Here is an 18,821-nt window from a genome sequence, read left to right on the forward strand (position 1 = left end):
AAAGATTTAAAACAGTAATCAAACCAAGAGAAAAGAGGAATACAAATCTCACAGATTATCTCGTTTTACATTCTTGTAATGCCAAAAGAACATGAGGCTAAGAATGGCCATGAGAGCGAGGCTCCACTAGAGAAGAAATCATCCCCCAATTTTGATCTGAGGTGCCTAGAGGACCAATACATTGACCATGTACTTTAAAAGAGCTTATAAGAAAATGATCAAGAGTGTTGGGTGTGTGGTTGGATATTCTTTTAGAAAAATGAACATGCTAAGTGAGGTCATTAGTAATTGCAAATGCATTGGCATGCCAACCAGCTGGGTCTGTGCAACTAGACAACTGAAGCCAACTGGAGTTGTCAACATTAAAATCACCAAGGAAAACGACCTCATTTTTAGGAAAATTAGAATGGAGAAAGTCAAGTTTCAAACAAAGGAAGTCGAAAAAGATCTATGTGTTTTGTAGAGTTGTAAGAAAGATAGTGGCAACAAATGAATTTGAAAATTGAGTAGAGAGATTTTAAAACAGCAGAGATAACAAACTAGCAAATCTCTTACAAGGAATATCAGAATGGACATACATTCTGATTTTCCTATTAAGAAATATTGTTCAAGGTTTAGGCCTAAATGGTTATCAAATGAACTAATGAGACTCGTGAAAGAGAAGAAAAATACATGGGATGCATATAAATTATCAAGCAACTCAGAAGCCTATGGCAGATAAAAGCTAGTCTGTAATCAGGTCACAAAGGAGGTTAGGCAGGTGAAGGCAGATTACGAGAAATCTTTGACAAAGTATGCTAAGAAAAACAGCAAGGATTTCTTTACTTATATAAACTCTAAAAGGAAGGGGATGAATCTGATTGGTCCACTTGATATCGATGGTTTGACTATTGATGATCCTGCTCAGATAGCAAACAAACTGATGAGTATTTTGCATCTACATTCACACATGAGGAGTTATTAAGGTTTGAAAATGACAGAAGGTTATCAAATTGTAGCAAGGTGATTTTGTAATAACTGAGAGCAAAGTGGAGGAGAAATTGTTGAAGTTAAACATAAGAAAGGCATGTGGGGTGGATGGGATCTATCCAGTTATATTAAAAGAGGCAGCAAAGCAACTAAGTAAACTCTTAGCCATAATTATGAGAGCATCCTTGGACTCAGGGGAAGTCCCCACGGACTGGAGATGTGCAAATGTATCCCCAATTCACAAAGGGGGATCGAAGGGTGACACGAGTAATTACAGACCAATTAGTTTAACTTCTGTTCCAGATAAAATAATGGAGGCACTGGTTAAAGATGCATTGCAGGATCATCTAGACAGGACTGCAGCAATAATTCAGACACAGCATGGGTTTGTTAAGGGAAAGTCTTGTCTGACAAATTTGATAGGATATTATGATGTGGTTACAAAGGAACTGGATGCAAAAAATAATTTTGATATCATATATTTGGATTTCAGGAAAACTTTTGATACTGTTGTGCATGGAAGACTATTGTACAAATTGGAGCAGAATGGCATTAAGGGTAAGTTGCTACAATGGATAAAAGGATGGTTGAGTGGGAGAAGACAGAGGGTGGTAATCAATGGGTGCTGCTCTTCATGGACTAATGTTATTAGTGGAGTCCTACAGGGTTTGGTGTTGGGTCCACTGTTGTTTTGTATATTTATCAATGATATTGATGAAGGTATATCAGGCTTAGTGTCGAAGTTTTCAGATGATACAAAGGTTGGAAAGGTTGTTAATGACAGTAATGGCAGTGTGTTACTGCAAGAGGATCTAGAAAATTTGGGCAGATAAGCTAAGATGTGGCAACTGAAGTTTAACCTTGACAAATGCAAAGTACTGCATATGGGTAGAAGTAACCCCAGAGAAATGTACCAACTGTGTGGTACTACACTTAAGGTAGTAGAAAATGGAAAAGACCCTGGAGGAATTGTGCAGTCAGATATGAAGTTTTCTGAGCAATGCAGACAGGCTGCCAGGGCAGGTCATGGGGTTTTGTCAATGATATATAGGAATTTTGCTAGCAGGGAAAAGGAGGGGATTGTCCCTCTGTATAAGGCAATGGTCAGGCCACGCCTTGAGTACTGCATACAGGTCTGGAGGCCTCATTTTAGGAAGGATATAGATTTGCTTGAGCGTGTACAAAGAAGGGCAACAAGATTGGTGAGGGGAATGAAGGGATTCTCTTACCAAGAGAGGCTTAAGTACTGCAAATTGCAGTGGCTGGAGACTAGGCACCTGCAAGGTGATCTGATTGAGGTGTATAAGGCCTTGAATGGGTTGAGCACACTGAATTCTGATGGGATCCTTCCACTTGTTCAGATTACGAACCTAAGTGGGCACAAATTCAAATTAAGAAAAGACAGATGTAGAATAGATGTATGGAAATTTGCCTTTAGCCAAACTGCTGGAACAAACTTCCATTTGTCGTTGATAGGTTAAATAAATTTAAGGAGGAACTGGACAGGCATTTGGAGGGAATGTTGTGATTTTTTTTTTTTTTTGGCTGATGCTGCAATAAGCTCATACACTTGCTTTCTTGCATCACATGCCACTACTACTAAGTACTGTCTCTGAAGTGAAAAAAATCAAAGTGAATAATTAGGGAAAATGAGATGAGTAGTGGTTTATGCAACCAATAATTTAGATTTGGTCAGAAAAGTAAATGGGACTTGGCATAATGCAGGTGGAAATAGCCATCGTTGAGATTAGAAGTAAGACTATGCATATTTGTGAAAATAATGAGGAAGTTTTTGAGAGGTTTAGATTTTTTTGCAGATAAGTTAATTCTATTGGTTTGACTATTCATGATGCATTCAGTAAATAAGTATAGCGGAGTGACATGTTGCATGAATTTATGACATATACAAAGCAAGAATATATCCAGCTCCTTGGCAAAAGATGACCTCAACAATGCTCCTGCATACACACTATTTGGGTCCCTCTAGTCACTAATTGGTACAGTAGATGCAGTAAGATTATACACTGGCTGATCTGGATCCTTCCTGGAGAGTTACAAAGTTCAGTTTGTTAGATGCAGTCTTTCAGCTTCTGTTTCACCAGATGCTGTAAGTTATCTACCACCTAGTATTCCCTTGTGAAACAGAGGGGCAGAATTCCTCTGTGTGATGTGGGCACCACACCTTGACTGGTGATTACATTGGTTTAAATCACCTGGGTTTAATATAGTAGGTGCAGTGTTTCAGGATTTGCATGTGGGGTTATACACAGCTTTACAAGGTCCCACTATCATGAAGGTGCAAGCAGAGAATTTATTTTTCACAGAATGACCCTATTTCAGTAAAACTGACCACTTGACTCAAGTGGTATTTAAATATCAGTTCTCTAAGTGTTTTACACTCCAAGGTAGCAAGCCCTGGCCTTGTCATACATGGAAGGATGACTCCCTAGGGACAATATATATATAATTTAAACTTAAACCATAACTTTAATAATAATTCCATTTTAAGAACAATACTTTTGTTTACTGAAAATGAGATAGATACCTGAATTTTTCAAAAAGAGATGTATAAACACCCATTCTAACAGTTGTATATGTCGCTTGCCTCAAAAGTCCAGCAGATAACCTTAAAAAAAAAAATAAATAAATAAATAAATCAACTATTTGTGTTACTTTTAAGAAGACTAATAAAAGAAAAAGCTGTTGCAATAAGTTTATACATGTGCTTATAAAATTATTGATAACTTAAATGTAATCCATTTTCAACAGAACACAGTGAATGACAGGTAACCAGTAAAAATACTTTGTTTGAAACTGGTCCACCTTTTCTTTTTTGCAAAATTACAATTAAACTTTTCAGTATCAGCATGAAATTCAGTAATAGTGTTGGTATAACAAAATAACCAAATTAAAATGTTAATAACACAAGCAGTTTTAAATATTTTGCATTTTTTTGTTTTGCAACATTAAAATATTGTAATCACAAAAACAGTATTTTTTGCCCTTTTTTTAAATTTTATAATCTAAGTGCTGATAATCAGTTGTGCATTTAATTTTTGTATATCACCCTTTAAAAGCTAATAACAGTTGCCCAATGAAGTGTTTTTATCTTAACTTTTAATATTAATAACTACTTTAAACATAAGTTAAGAGTATTTAATTTTATGTTAAAAAATTAAAAAAAAAAAAAAAAAAAAACTTTTATTTTTTAATAAAAAGTGTTTTCTGGGAATGTTTTTCATCAAACATAGCTTGTATTTTCTAAAGCTCATTATCTTAAAAAGTGACCAAATCAACTATGCCATTTTTTGAAGTTGAGGCTCTATGTTTCACTTGTTTTTCCACATTAGCTGCTTGTAGCTATCACAGTTTCTGTTTCTTCCTTTGTTGTAATACATCACAAACCCACTGAATAAGTTTTATAAAAGGCAACAAGCTACCTTTTTTCCTTGTCTTTCTCTCTTCATTTTCCATTTATAACTTCCTGATGCATAATGTTCCTTTCATAATATACTTTCAGGTAAATGGGATTTATATAGATATGCACTAAATCATTTTCTGGGTGGACAGACAACTCGAGTAGTCAAGACCCACTAATTTTTGTAAAGTCGGACAAATGCTAATAATTTATTGTGATTTTTCTTTGTAGTGGATCTGCATTCCCATTACGGATTTAAAATAAACTTTGTGGATTTTTCCAAAAAGGATAGTGTAGACTAGTTTTGGAATATTAAATTTTAGAAAAATTATATTTTAAGGCAGAAGAATTTTCTTACCTGGGGATGAAACTGTTTCTTCAGGAACAGCTGCATCTGGGTGAGATGCAATTCAAAAGTATTGAAATAGCATATATCTAGTAGGGGGGGGGACAAAGGAAAAAGCAAGCTTTTGTCCTAAATCTTTGAATGAGGAAGATTTAGGACAAAAGCTTGCTTTTTCCTTCGTCCTCCTACTAGTTATATGCTATTTCAATACCTTTCGAATTACATCTCACCGAGATGCAGCCATTTCTTCTGCCTTAAAATATAATATTTCTAAAATTTAATATTCCAAAACTAGTCTACACTTCTATTAGAATGAGCAGAAGCCTGAAAAACAAGATGCATGGTATTTCAGAGACTGCTGGGAGCCATTGCGGTACAAGTAAACACATGGGTTGTGTTAGGGTAGCTAAGAATACAAACAGGTGCAGGTATAATTGCGTGTACACCAATGCTAGGAGTTTAGTAAATAAATTTGATGAATTTGAGGTATTGCTCAAAACATCAAAGGCAGATATTGTTGGGATATCAGAGACGTGGTGTCACACAGATATAAGGGATGCGGAACTGCAATTTGGGGAGTACAACGTCTACAGAAAGGATAGACAGGATAGGAAGGGGGGGGTGGTGTTATGCTATTAGTTAAGAAACACATAAAAACCAAGGAAGTGAAGCCAGTCGACATCGCTGGACAGTGCAGTGTGGAGTCAGTTTGGTGTGACATAAACATTGGGAGATCAAAATTGAGAGTAGGAGTGTGCTATAGGCCTAATGGCTCTGATGAGTATAATAAGGAACTATACAGGGAAATAGAGTGGGCCAGTAAATCAGAGTGTCTTATAATGGGAGATTTTAATTTCCCAGATATTGACTGGAATTTGGGGGCTGGATACTCACACACTAGCAGGGCTTTTGTGGATTTATTGGATGATTGTTTTCTACATCAGCATGTTCGGGAGGCAACTAGAGGGAGTAATACTCTTGATTTGATTATCAGCAGTGATTCTTCATGCATTAAGAATCTGCAGATAAATGAACCACTAGGTGGCAGTGATCACAGTGTGCTGAAGTGGGATTTACTCAAAGAGGTAACTACCATTAGGGGTAAAGGGAAGGGTTATTGCTTCCGTAAAGGCGACTACGATGAACTGAGACAGTATTTAAATTCTATACAGTGGGACCAACTGATGATGTTACCAACAGCAAATTCAAAATGGGAAGCATTCAAAGAACTTATCTTGGAAGCTACTAGGCTTTACATACCAACTAAGAAATATTGTTCAAGGTTTAGGCCAAAATGGATGTCAGATGAACTAATGAGGCATATGGCAGAGAAGAAAAATGCATGGGATACATACAAATTAACACATGACACAGAAGCCTATGATAGATACAAGTTGATATGCAACCAAGTTACAAAGGAGGTTAGGCAGGCGAAGGCAGATTACGAGAAATCCTTGGCAAGGGATGCAAAGAAAAACAGCAAAGAGTTCTTTACTTATGTAAACTCTAGAAGGAAAGGGATGAATCAGATTGGTCCACTTGATATTGATGGGTCAAGTGTTGATGATCCTGCTCAGGTAGCTAACAAACTAAATGAATATTTTGCATCGACATTCACACATGAGGAGTTATTCAGCGAGGGGAATGCCAGAGGTGTATTCAACTCTAGCAGTAAGCTACAGAATCTTGAAATAACTGGGAGTAAAGTGGAGGAGAAACTGTTGAAGATAAACACAAGAAAGGCACCCGGGGTGGATGGGATCTATCCAGTTATATTAAAGGAGGCAGCAAAGGAAGTAAGCAAACCCTTAGCCATAATTATGAGAGCTTCCTTGGACTCAGGGGAGGTACCCATAGACTGGAAATGTGCAAATGTGACCCCAAATTCACAAAGGAGGATCAAAGGCTGACACAAGTAATTATAGACCTGTGAGCTTAACTTCTGTTCCAGGAAAATTAATGGAGGCACTGGTTAAAGAAGCACTGCAGGATCATTTAGACAAGACTTCAGTTATAGCTCAGACACAGCATGGTTTTGTTAAGGGGAAGTCTTGCCTGAACAACTTGATTGGATACTATGATGCAGTCACAAAAGAACTGGATGCAGGGAATAACTTTGATATTATATACTTGGATCTTAGAAAGGCTTTTGATACTGTTGCACATGGAAGACTGCTACACAAATTGGAGCAGTGTGACATTGGAGGCAAATTGCTGCTATGGATAAAGGGGTGGTTGAGGGGGAGAAGACAGAGAGTGGTAATCAATGGACACTGCTCATCGTGGACTGATGTTATTAGTGGAGTCCCTCAGGGCTCAGTGTTGGGTCCATTATTGTTTTCTGTATTTATAAATGATATTGATGATGGTATATCGGGATTAATGTCCAAGTTTGCAGACGATACAAAGGTTGGCAGGGTTGTCAAGGACACTACTGACACTATGCTGCTGCAACAGGATCTGGAAAGGTTGAGCAGATGGGCTGAGAGGTGGCAAATGAAGTTTAACATTGACAAATGTAAAGTACTACACATGGGAAACAGCAACCCCAGAGCAACGTATCAACTCTGTGGTACAACACTGACAGTGGTAGAGAATGAAAGGGACTTGGGGGTGGTTGTTTTTTTTTTTTTTTTTTTTTTTTTTATGAGACCCCCAAACACGAAAGGTATCAAAACCTATAGTACTTAGTACCGTGCATGGGTTGAAGGAGAAGTATGGGGGGAGGGGGATGCAGGCAGATATGAAGTTCTCTGAGCAGTGCAGACGGGCTGCAAGAGTAGCTCATGGAGTATTGTCAATGATATACAGGAATTTTTCCAGCAGGGATAAGGAGGTGATTATTCCATTGTATAAGGCGATGGTCAGGCCACACCTAGAGTACTGTATACAGGTCTGGAGGCCTCATTTCAAGAAGGATGTAGAGCTGCTGGAACGAGTACAGAGAAGGGCAACAAGATTAGTGAATGGAACAAAGGGGTGCTCTTACGAAAAAAGGCTTAAGTTTTGCAAATTACAGTGTCTGGAGACTAGGCACCAGCGAGGTGATCTGATAGAGGTGTATAAAGCCTTGAATGGTTTAAGCATGCTCAATGCTGATGGGATTCTTCCTCTAGCTCAGAATAATCACCTGAGAGGGCATAAATTCAAATTAAGGAAAGACAGATGTAGGATAGACGTGCGGAAATTTGCCTTTAGCCAGTGGGTGGTTGGTTGGTGGAACAGACTTCCATCCCTTGTGGTGGAGGTTGATAGCCTAAATAAGTTTAAGGCTCAGCTGGACAGGTATTTTGAACGAACAGAGGGGTGAAGTGGAAGTGGTTTTTTTTTTTTTTTTTTGGCTGATGCTGCATAAGCTTGCTTTCTTGCATCAAATGCCTCTACTAATGCTAATGCTAAATCACAAAGTATATTTTAAATCTGTAATGGGAACGCAGATTCACTACAAGGAAAAATCACAATAAATTATTAGCATTTGTCTGACTTTAGAAAAATTAGCAGGTCTGGACTACTCAAGTAGTCTGTCCAACTGTCTAATAAAGTTTCGAGACTTTAGGACCTCCATAATTTTTTTACAGTATGTCATAAATCATGTTCTGGGATAATGCATAAATAACAGGTGAAATTAATCTTAGTAGCTGTCTCAGAACAATGAAATACAAACAAATATATAAAATCCAATTGCAACTGGTTTAAAAATTCCTTTTTACAATTTTCTTGGTGTGATTTTTCATTTTATTAAAATATACCACTTTACTGTGATTAATGGATCTCAAATATAATTTTAGTGAAAGTGCAGAACAGTTCTTTGTATTCCTAAACAAAGATGGCAAAATGAAGTTTCTCTGTTACATAAATAGATTGCTGAAAACATCATGGTGTGTGCGTGTGTGTCCAGCCCATGCTGGTCTCTATTTAAAACCTTCTTCTACTTCACTTTAATCACAGGAGAAATGAAAAGTGGTAACAAAGCATCATATATCATATCAGAGACAAGCAAAATTGTGGTCCGTAGACAAGTTTTTTTTTTTTTTTTTTTATGAAAACCCCAAACATGAAAGGTATCAAAACCTATAGTACTTAGTACCATGCATGGGTTGAAGGAGAAGTATGGGGGGAGGGGGATGCCGGAAACTTTGCTCCAGAGACTAAACATGGGTTTCACCACTTCTGTGGGAAAGTGGACTCTCCGCTCAATATGCAAGTCTTGAATGAATTCAGTAATTTTGAGAGGTAAGTTGTTAGACTTTCTCTCTTTCCTTAGCTCAGCATTTCTGGAAACTGAGATATAAAAAAATTATGTATTGAGTGTACTGCACAATACTCTTTATAATTTTATTTTTTGAATCTGCATAATTTGAAATGCAGTGTCCCTAGCCAGGTGGGAAGGAGCAGTAGTGTGTAGCACACGCTTCTTGATTAGACCGGAGTTCAAGCCCATCACCACCAAATACGGAGGATGCGGAAAGGTCAGGGAATGACCACCGCATATCCCCGGAGCAATATGGCCTTAGTTGCTCCTAAAAACCAAATAACAAACAAACATAATTTGAAATGTAGAAGGGAAATATTTTGAAGGTATATCAGGAATAGTTTTGCTTATTGACTGCAATGCTTGATCACCGAGAACAATGAAACAAAACAATATTTTGTTTTGAGGATCTTCTGGTAAAGCTAGGAACCAAAAGGGATCTAAAGCCAAAAATGTCTGCATGTTGTTGTTGTTATTTGGTTTTTAGGAGCATTAGCAACTAAGGCCATATTGCTCGGGGGATATGCAGTGGTCATTCCCTGACCTTTTTGCATCTTCTGTATTTGGTGGTCACAGGCTCAAACCCTGGTCTAATCAAGAAGCGTGTGCTATGCACTGCTGCTCCTGCCTACCTGGCTACGGAGGTGCCAATATCTGAATGACACTGTCCTATATTATTGTACCATTAATTTTAGCACATATGCATGCCAATTTAGTTTGCATTACTGGACTCAATTTTCACTCGCAGAGATGATAAAATGATAATTATTTTGTTCTTTTTTGTTTGAGCGCAACAGAGATGAAGTAAAGTTTCAAAAAGACCAAATCATTTTTTAATTTTGAATTTAGCACTCCCACCCTCAGCCATATGGGGACCCCACCTACTTCTGTGCATACTATGGATACTTATAAATAAATGTGCCTCTGATTTTTACCCTACTGCTAGGGGATTCACACAACCACTTTTTGTTTCTTACATACTAGCATACAGTGATCAGACAGTCATCAAAAGTGACCTTACAAATAACAAGGTTTTAATTTAATTTAATTTAATTCAAGGCTTTAGTTTAATTTAAGTGATAAAGATTAATGTAGGCAAAATCTGTAAACTAGTACTACTATAGCAGGTAGTTTTCAGGTAAACATGTGCAGGTGCACTTTAAACACACACACACAGATCATGTGAGCAGTCTTTAAACAACACATGTCAAAGGTCACTAGTCATCAATGCACTTAACTAGATGCATGGCTAGCTAAGTACAGCAGAGTGGAGAAATTGATACTTTAATATAAGAATATCAAATATTTATCTTTACAAAGGATATCCACTGACAATGAGTTATCTAAGGCTTGTAATCATATAGCCATTTGAATAAATTTTTCTTATTAATAGTTCTTTTAACAATCTTTAATTTGATAAGACTATCATTAATCATATTTTGCTGATGCAGTTGTGCATATCCATCATTGCAATATAGCTGAATTTGAAACAAAATGAAGTTTGTGCATAAGGCACCGTTATATACACCACCTCATATTGTGAAATCCTTCATGAGTTGCCTGGATCATACTTTTAATAAGTAACACTCCTCCATTAGTGATGTCTGCTGTAATTTATTCTTAGTGGAGTACCACCATCAAGATGACACTGTTTCAAGGCTAGTAGTAGTAGTAGTAGTAGTAGTAGTAGTGGCACATGATGCAAGAAAGCAAGTGTAGGAGCTTATGCAGCATCAGCCAAAAAAAAAAAAAAAAAAAAAAAAAAAAATCACACCATTCCCTCCAAATGTCTGTCCAGTTCCTCCTTAAATTTATTTAACCTATCAACTTCTACAACGACAGATGGAAGTTTGTTCCAGCAATTAACCACCCGCTGGCTAAAGGCAAATTTCCGCACATCTATTCTACATCTGTCCTTTCTTAATTTGAACTTATGTCCCCGTAGGTTGGTAATCTGAACAAGTGGAAGGATCCCATCAGAATTCAGCGTGCTCAACCCATTCAAGGCCTTATAGACCTCAATCAGATCACCGCGCAGGTGCCTAGTCTCCAGCCACTGCAATTTGCAGAACTTAAGCCTCTCTTGGTAAGAGAATCCCTTCATTCCCCTCACCAATCGTGTTGCTCTTCTCTGTACACGCTCAAGCAAATCTACATCCTTCCTAAAATGAGGCCTCCAGACCTGTACGCAGTACTCAAGGCGTGGCCTGACCATTGCCTTATACAGAGGGACAATCACCTCCTTTTCCCTGCTAGCAAAATTCCTATATATCATTGACAAAACCCCATGACCCGCCCTAGCAGCCTGTCTGCACTGCTCAGAAAACTTCATATCTGACTGCACAATTACTCCCAGGTCTTTTTCATTTTCTACCACCTTAAGTGTAGTACCACACAGTTGGTACGTTTCTCTGGGGTTATTTCTACCCATATGCAGTACTTTGCATTTGTCAAGGTTGAACTTCAGTTGCCACTTCTTAGCCCATCTGCCCAAATTATCTAGATCCTGTTGCAGTAGCACACTGCCATTACTGTCATTAACAACCCTGCCAACCTTTGTGTCATCTGCAAACTTCGACATTAAGCCTGATATACCTTCATCAATATCATTGATAAATACACAAAACAACAGTGGACCCAACACCGAACCCTGTGGGACTCCACTAATAACATTAGTCCACGAAGAGCAGCACCCATTGATTACCACCCTCTGTCTTCTCCCACTTAACCATCCTTTTATCCATTGTAGCAACTTACCCTTAATACCAATCTGCTCCAATTTGTACAGTAGTCTTCCATGCGCAACAGTGTCAAAAGCTTTCCTGAAATCCAAGTATATGATATCAAAATTATTTTTTGCATCCAGTTCCTTTGTGACCACATCATAATAACCAATCAAATTTGTCAGACAAGACTTTCCCTTAACAAACCCATGCTGTGTTTGAGTTATCGCTGCAGTCTTGTCTAGATGATCCTGCAATGCATCTTTAACCAGCGACTCCATTATTTTACCCGGAACAGAAGTTAAACTAACTGGTCTGTAATTACTCATGTCACCCTTCGATCCACCTTTGTGAATTGGGGACACATTTGCACATCTCCAGTCCGTGGGAACCTCCCCTGAGTCCAAGGATGCTCTCATAATTATGGCTAAGGGTTTGCTTAGTTGCTTTGCCGCCTCCTTTAAAATAACTGGATAGATCCCATCCACCCCAGGTGCCTTTCTTATGTTTAACTTCAACAATTTCTCCTCCACTTTGCTCTCAGTTATTACAAAATCATTAAGCACACTGCTACAATTTGATAACCTTCTTCCATTTTCAAATTGTAATAATTCCTCACGTGTGAATGTAGATGCAAAATACTCATTCAGTTTGTTTGCTATCTGAGCAGGATCATCAACAGTCGAACCATCGATGTCAAGTGGTCCAATCATATTCATCCCCTTCCTTTTAGAGTTTATATAAGTAAAGAAAACCTTGCTGTTTTTCTTAGCATCTTTTGCCAAAGATTTCTCGTAATCCGCCTTTGCCTGCCGAACCTCCTTTGTGACCTGATTACAGACTAGCTTATATCTGCTACAGGCTTCTGCGTCGCCTGATAATTTATATGCATCCCATGCATTTTTCTTCTCTGTCACGAGTCTCATTAGTTCATTTGATAACCATTTAGGCCTAAACCTTGAACGATATTTCTTAATCGGTATATAAAGTCTAGTAGCTTCCATGATTAATTCTTTGAATGCTTCCCACTTAGAATTTACTGTTTGTAACATCGTCAGTTGATCCCACTGTACAGAATTTAAAAACTGTCTGAGACCACTGTACTCCCCTTTACGGAAGCAAAAACCCTTTCCTTTACCCCTGACGGTAGTTACCTCTTTGAGTAAATCCCACTTCAGCACACTGTGATCACTGCCACCTAGTGGTTCCTTTATCTGCAAATTCTTAATACACGAATGATCACTGCTGATAACCAGATCAAGAGTGTTACTTTCTCTGGTTGCCTCTCGAACATGCTGCTGCAGAAAACAATCATCCAATAACTCCACAAAAGTCTGACTAGTGTGTGAGTGCCCAACCCACAAGTTCCAGTCAATATCTGGGAAGTTAAAATCCCCCATTATAAGACATTCTGATTTACTGGCCCACTCTATTTCTCTGTACAATTGTTCATTGTACTCATTCAAGTCATTAGGCCTATAACACACTCCTACTCTTATTTTTCCTTTCGCAGTGCTTATCTCACACCAAACTGACTCAACAGAGCACTGTTCATCTATATTAACTGGGTGCACTTCCACTAGTTGGCCTCTTCTCAGTGGGTAGATACATACTCAAGGTATAACAGCTGACAACCTGGCTTGTTGGCTGTTACACTATGTCAGCTTTATACCTTGGGTACCTTGCCAGCCACCAAGGCCAAGTAGCCTTGAAAACAGTGTCAGCTGGGTGGTGGTACTCAACTGAAAATAGGTAACAGCAGATTTCTCTAATGAAGGTACATTACTTATTTGAAGTATGAGAGTCAGAAAACTCACTGTGAAGGATTTCATAATATTAGATTGTATAATGATGCCTTATTCACAAACTTTGGTTTGTTTTAAATTCTGATGTGTTACAATGATGCATATGCATAACTACATTATAATCTGAATTTTTTCATAACTTAAAAGCTGAAATATACGTACTACTGTACTTTCACACTGATCACTCACCTATATTGGGCCAATAAAATAAATATAAAATTAACAGAAAAATTATATTTAATTAAATAATTATAAAAAATTTTTATATTTAATTTACCTTACAAGAAACCAAAGTTAAATGCTTAATTGTTTGTTATTTGGTTTTTAGGAGCATTAGCAACTAAGGCCATATTTCTCCAGGGATATGCAGTGGTCATTCCCTGACCTTTCCGCATCCTCCGTATTTGATGGTCATGGGCTCGAACCCCAGTCTCATCAAGAAGCATGTGCTAGGCACTACTGCTCCTGCCGACCTGGCTACGGAGGCTCCAAAGTTAATTGCAACATGTAGTAAGTCAGCTTTATCTTTAGCTTAAGATGCAATTGAACAATCAATTTTTGACAGAGGTGGGAGAATAGTTGGACAAAAGTTTCAGCCAATAACTTCAGCAAGACACCAGACTACTATTTGGATAAGAAGCAAGTTTTCTTCTTTTAGTCTGTATGAAATTTACTTTGGATTGATCAATAACTGCTTTACAATTGTTGCAAGCTTTATTGTAGTTAACCAAACAGTACACTTTGCAGTTAACCAAAGTTAACTGCAACATGTATTGTTATATTTGCAAATCAATAGATCAATTAATATTTAAATTTCAGTTAGCTTTTAGACTATAAATTAGTGAATAAATTCTTTGTTGAGCATGCAAAGAATTGCTTAACAAATTTATTTATAACAAATAATTTGTTTCTTTTATTTACTTAATACATGTTTGTTTGTTTGTTATTTGGTTTTTAGGAGCATTAGCCACTATTCCCTGACCTTTCCGCATCCTCCATATTTGGTGGGCACAGGCTCAAACCCCGGTCTAATCAAGAAGCGTGTGCTACGCACTGCTGCTCCTGCCCACCTGGCTATGGAGGTGCCTACTTAATACATATTGTAAACCCCTGGCTTGTAGCCATGAAGGGTATTGTGTACAGCGTGTGTGTTTTGTATGCAATAAAGAGTTCTTCTATAACTGTTAATAAATAATGTGATTTGACACTTACCCAACATATAAACCAGTTAAACCTTCATTTTTCACAACTGACTTAATAGCATGAAGACTAGTCTTATGTTCTTTTGCTCCACCTCCCTCACCTATAAATAAATTTAACATAAAACTTCTTTATTACGAGATACATTATATTTCAAGTAACTAAAATCATTATTAAAATCTTTGAGAGAGAGAGCACGCTATTAAAGCAGGTGGTATTACTTTCAATCTTTAGGAGTTTTATAGCATGTTTTTCAATCACATCTCAGATGAACCTTAAAATAGTAAAGAAGCCTTTATAAATTTTTGGAGTATACTTGAAAAGCAATGATCAAAACTAGAAAAAAAAAAAAAGGTGAAACAAAGAATTAGACATGTACTATTCAGAAAAAGCTCTTTACAATTATGGAACATTAATTATAATAAGTATAATCCACAAAACTTTGAGCAATCCTCACAAATGTGCTTGGAAAATAAGACAGAAACCTAGAACTAACAACAAACATTTGATTGATAAGGAAGAGACTATTTAGGCAGGCATAATATCCAAGCATATAGGGAATTAAAAAAAAATAAATCATTATTGTTGTGATGTGTAGAGATGAAATCCTTGAACATTATAAGATTTCTTAGGAATACGCCCCTCTCTCAGTTCCTTCTAATGGATGATAATGCAATAGCCCCCCCTCTCCCCACAGATATCAACAAAGAACTTTCTTCAAGGTGAGATATTTCGTGAACAGATTAGCCACCAAGATCTCCACACTAAATCTGATTAGAAATGTATGGAATGCTCAGAGAGAAACTGACTCTAGACAACTGCCTCCCAGAAAGTATGAACTGCATTACTGGAAGAGTGCAGTTAGATTCACAGGGATCTAGAATACTCTCACCAGAAACATGAGTCCATTATGAGTGTTGTCTGGCTGTCAGGTGTAATGATATCCACTGCTATTAATATCCAAATACTCCTCACAGTTGAATACCGGCTTTCATATTGCATGAGTTAATCTTCATGTTTCAGAGGTGGTACAGTTTACTGTTCATGGCAGCATTATAATTCACTTCTGCACCAAATTTCATTGAATTCTATCAATTATTGTGCAAGCTAGTAAACATTTGTCATTGATGTCTAGGAGTGGTTCAAAATGTTTTGCCTCTACTCTGAACAAAATGAAGCTCCTAGAACAGAATCTTGTTAATTATTTATAAGCAAGATATGACTTCCATATCCATGTAAGACTGCAGCCCACCTGGGTCTGGTTATCCAATATTTTTTTATAATTATACATGCTTATATTTTAAATATCTTTGCTGCTTTAAGTAAAAATCTCTTTAAATGTCCTTTTAGAGCAGTGCACAGCTCACAATGTTTTGTCAATGATATACAGGAACTTAATAGAAGAGTTAGCTAGTTTGCTTAATCCTTGTTAAATCCTTATACATTTCATTTAAGTCACCATGCAGGTGCCTAGTTACACTGCACCACAGTTTTTCTTGGTAAAAATATCCTTTTGTGGATATAAAAATATCCTTATCCCTACTTAAAGAGGTGATTATCCATTGGATAAAGAAATAATTAAGCCACGTCTTGAACAATGCATATAGGTTTGGAAACCTCATTTTGGGAAGGTCATGGATCTATTGAAGAGGGTGCAGAGAAGAGCAACAAGATTTGCTGAGGCACAAAAGGATATTTTTGCCAAGAAACACTGTGGTGCAGTGTAACTAGGCATCTGCATGGTGACTTAAATGAAATGTATAAGGATTTAACAAGGATTAAGCAACTAAATGCTGGACATCTTTACTATTTTACAGAAAACACAAACAAATGGGAAACTAAATTTAAACTGAAAAAAAAAAAGGATGACTACAGAATAGGTGTGCAGAAATTTTCATTTAATCAGAGTTGATTGTTGTAATAAACGTGGTTTTTTTTTTGGCTGATGCTGTATAAGCTTGCTTTCTTGCATCATATGCCTTTACTAATGCTAACTTACACTAGTTTTATGGAAGTGGGTAATTTAAATAAATATTAAGGTTGGACAATATATCAAAAGAAATGGACAAATGAAGGAGTTTTTTTTTGATGATGCACATGCTTTTCTTCCTTGCATTATTTTGCCAATATTAATACTAAAATTTGCCCTTCCAAGAACAGCACCACCGATACCCCTCGGAGTTTCCCACAGTTTGGAACAGCCCTGTTAACACCTTAACTTTAGTCCATCAGTATACTTGATGAAATTTTAACAAATCTTTTATGGAAGAGTTGATAGGATTTTTAAATTCTATCAACTCTTTCATAAAAGATTAAGTTTAAATTTTAAGTATAATGAGTCTTATAAAGAAATATGCCTCTATTATCATGAATCACAAGTGTGAGTGCCCAAAACCGAAGAGCCAATCCTGCATAATCCTGAAGCTTAATGGAGAATATGATATCCCTGCAACCAACTCATAAGGAACACTCATGTTATCTATAAAGCTGATGACAGTGCTCAGCAGTAATAAATTCTGTTCTTCTACATAAGCAGTTCTTAGTTGCTAAAGGACACTCAGAAGAAGTAAATGTGCATAAATTCATTTTCCTAAAGCATCACAAACATGCTCAATCAGATTCAGGTTTGATACCTATATGAAGAGCCTTGCAGAGGGCTTGAAGATCTCATTTCTACACCTTTGAGCAGCTGGATGCCTTTCTTAAAAATGAGATTGTTATCATCATAATGAACTGTTGCCCCTGTTCACCATGATGTCTCCTTATGCCATCATATTGGGGGGGGGGGGGTATTTTCACCATTCTCACCAGATGAGCACGCACATCAAGAATAGTTTCAAAACTGAATCTAAACCTGCCCTGAAGCCATCCTACTATCCATCTAAAGATTTTTTCCCCTGTGATTCCAACCTGTTCCAGCTTATAAAGTAACCACTCATGTGGGACTGAGTCAAATGCTTTGCTGAAATCCAAATGAACAATGTCGAAATTATTCCCTAAATCCAGCTCACGAGTGACCCTGTCAAAATAGCTAACCAGATTTGTTAAACATGATTTTTTACTTTACAAAACCATGCTGTGTATCCTTCAGAATTCCATTTCCATCCAAATGATCCTGAATTCTACCCTTGTTCATTGCCTCCATGATTTTCCCTACTACTTTTTATTATTATTATTACTATTAGCTACATGGTGCAAGGAAGCCTGAGGCTTATGCTGCACCAGCCAAAAAAAAAAAAAAAAAAAATTCCTGAGTTACCCTGAGAGAGAGAGAGAAAGTAGACGGGAATCACCAAGAAAGAGAAGAATGATGATATCCAGCTCAGGACCCTGGGTGTGCCAAGCCCCATACTCACCAGGTGTGAACCCTTGAGGTAACTTAAGTTAGACTGACTGGTTGGTAATTTCTGACTACTACCTTAGAACAGCCCATATGTACTGTAGATACATTGGCACTCTCCGATCCAATGGAATCTCTCCTGAGTCCAGTGATACTTTCATAATTAGCCTCACTGGTCCAATGCACTCACTTGCCGTCTCCCTTAAAATTATATGGTATATGCCATCAACACCAGGAGCCTTACTCGCCTGTAGGCTCGAAAGCTTTTTTCATTAAATAATCATGTGAAATTTCAATATCATTAATTACATAATTTTCAACTTCACATCCCATAATTTCCCATTGACGTAAAGGGTTTTTCTTCTGTAAATATCGATGCAAAGTAACTTCAGCTGGGGTATATAATATTATCCCACATCCGTTACATAAGGGTCCGATCTGGTTTGTCCTCTTCTTTGCATTTATATATTCAAAGAATTCCTTATCTCCACTCTTTTCTCTTTGCCAGCCTAACCTTTTCTGTGGCATTATTACATATCAATTTGTAGCTGTTATAGGCTTCAGTACTTTTTATTGCTCTGCAACTTTTCCATCCTGTTTTTTTCTGCTCAAGTAATCTGGCAACTTCATTATTCATCCAACTTGGAATACTCCTCATGGAGTATTTTTTAATGGTATATATGCATCCAAAGCTTCTGTGATTAATGTTTTAAAGGTATACAATAAGTCAATTGTATTTACTCTCTGTGAGATATCTACCTACCCATA

The 18,821-nt window shown here is 37.2% G+C and overlaps 1 protein-coding gene across 1 annotated transcript in view; it reads right to left on the minus strand.

Annotated features, from left to right (window-relative positions):
* The window catches only part of LOC150085204 (mitochondrial 2-oxoglutarate/malate carrier protein), a 122,927-nt gene that overhangs the window by 68,225 nt on the left and 35,881 nt on the right, over nt 1-18,821 (minus strand). The window contains exons 3-4 of the mRNA XM_090373923.1: nt 14,726-14,816; nt 3,515-3,595 (exon numbers count right to left, since the gene is read on the minus strand). Coding sequence (XP_090230049.1) covers nt 3,515-3,595; nt 14,726-14,816 — 172 coding nt within the window. The remainder of the gene's footprint in view (nt 1-3,514; nt 3,596-14,725; nt 14,817-18,821) is intronic.

The sequence above is a fragment of the Mastigoproctus giganteus genome, chromosome 5, assembly GCF_048544385.1.
Source record: "Mastigoproctus giganteus isolate SK-2022 chromosome 5, ASM4854438v1, whole genome shotgun sequence".
NCBI classification, from domain to species: domain Eukaryota; kingdom Metazoa; phylum Arthropoda; class Arachnida; order Uropygi; family Thelyphonidae; genus Mastigoproctus; species Mastigoproctus giganteus.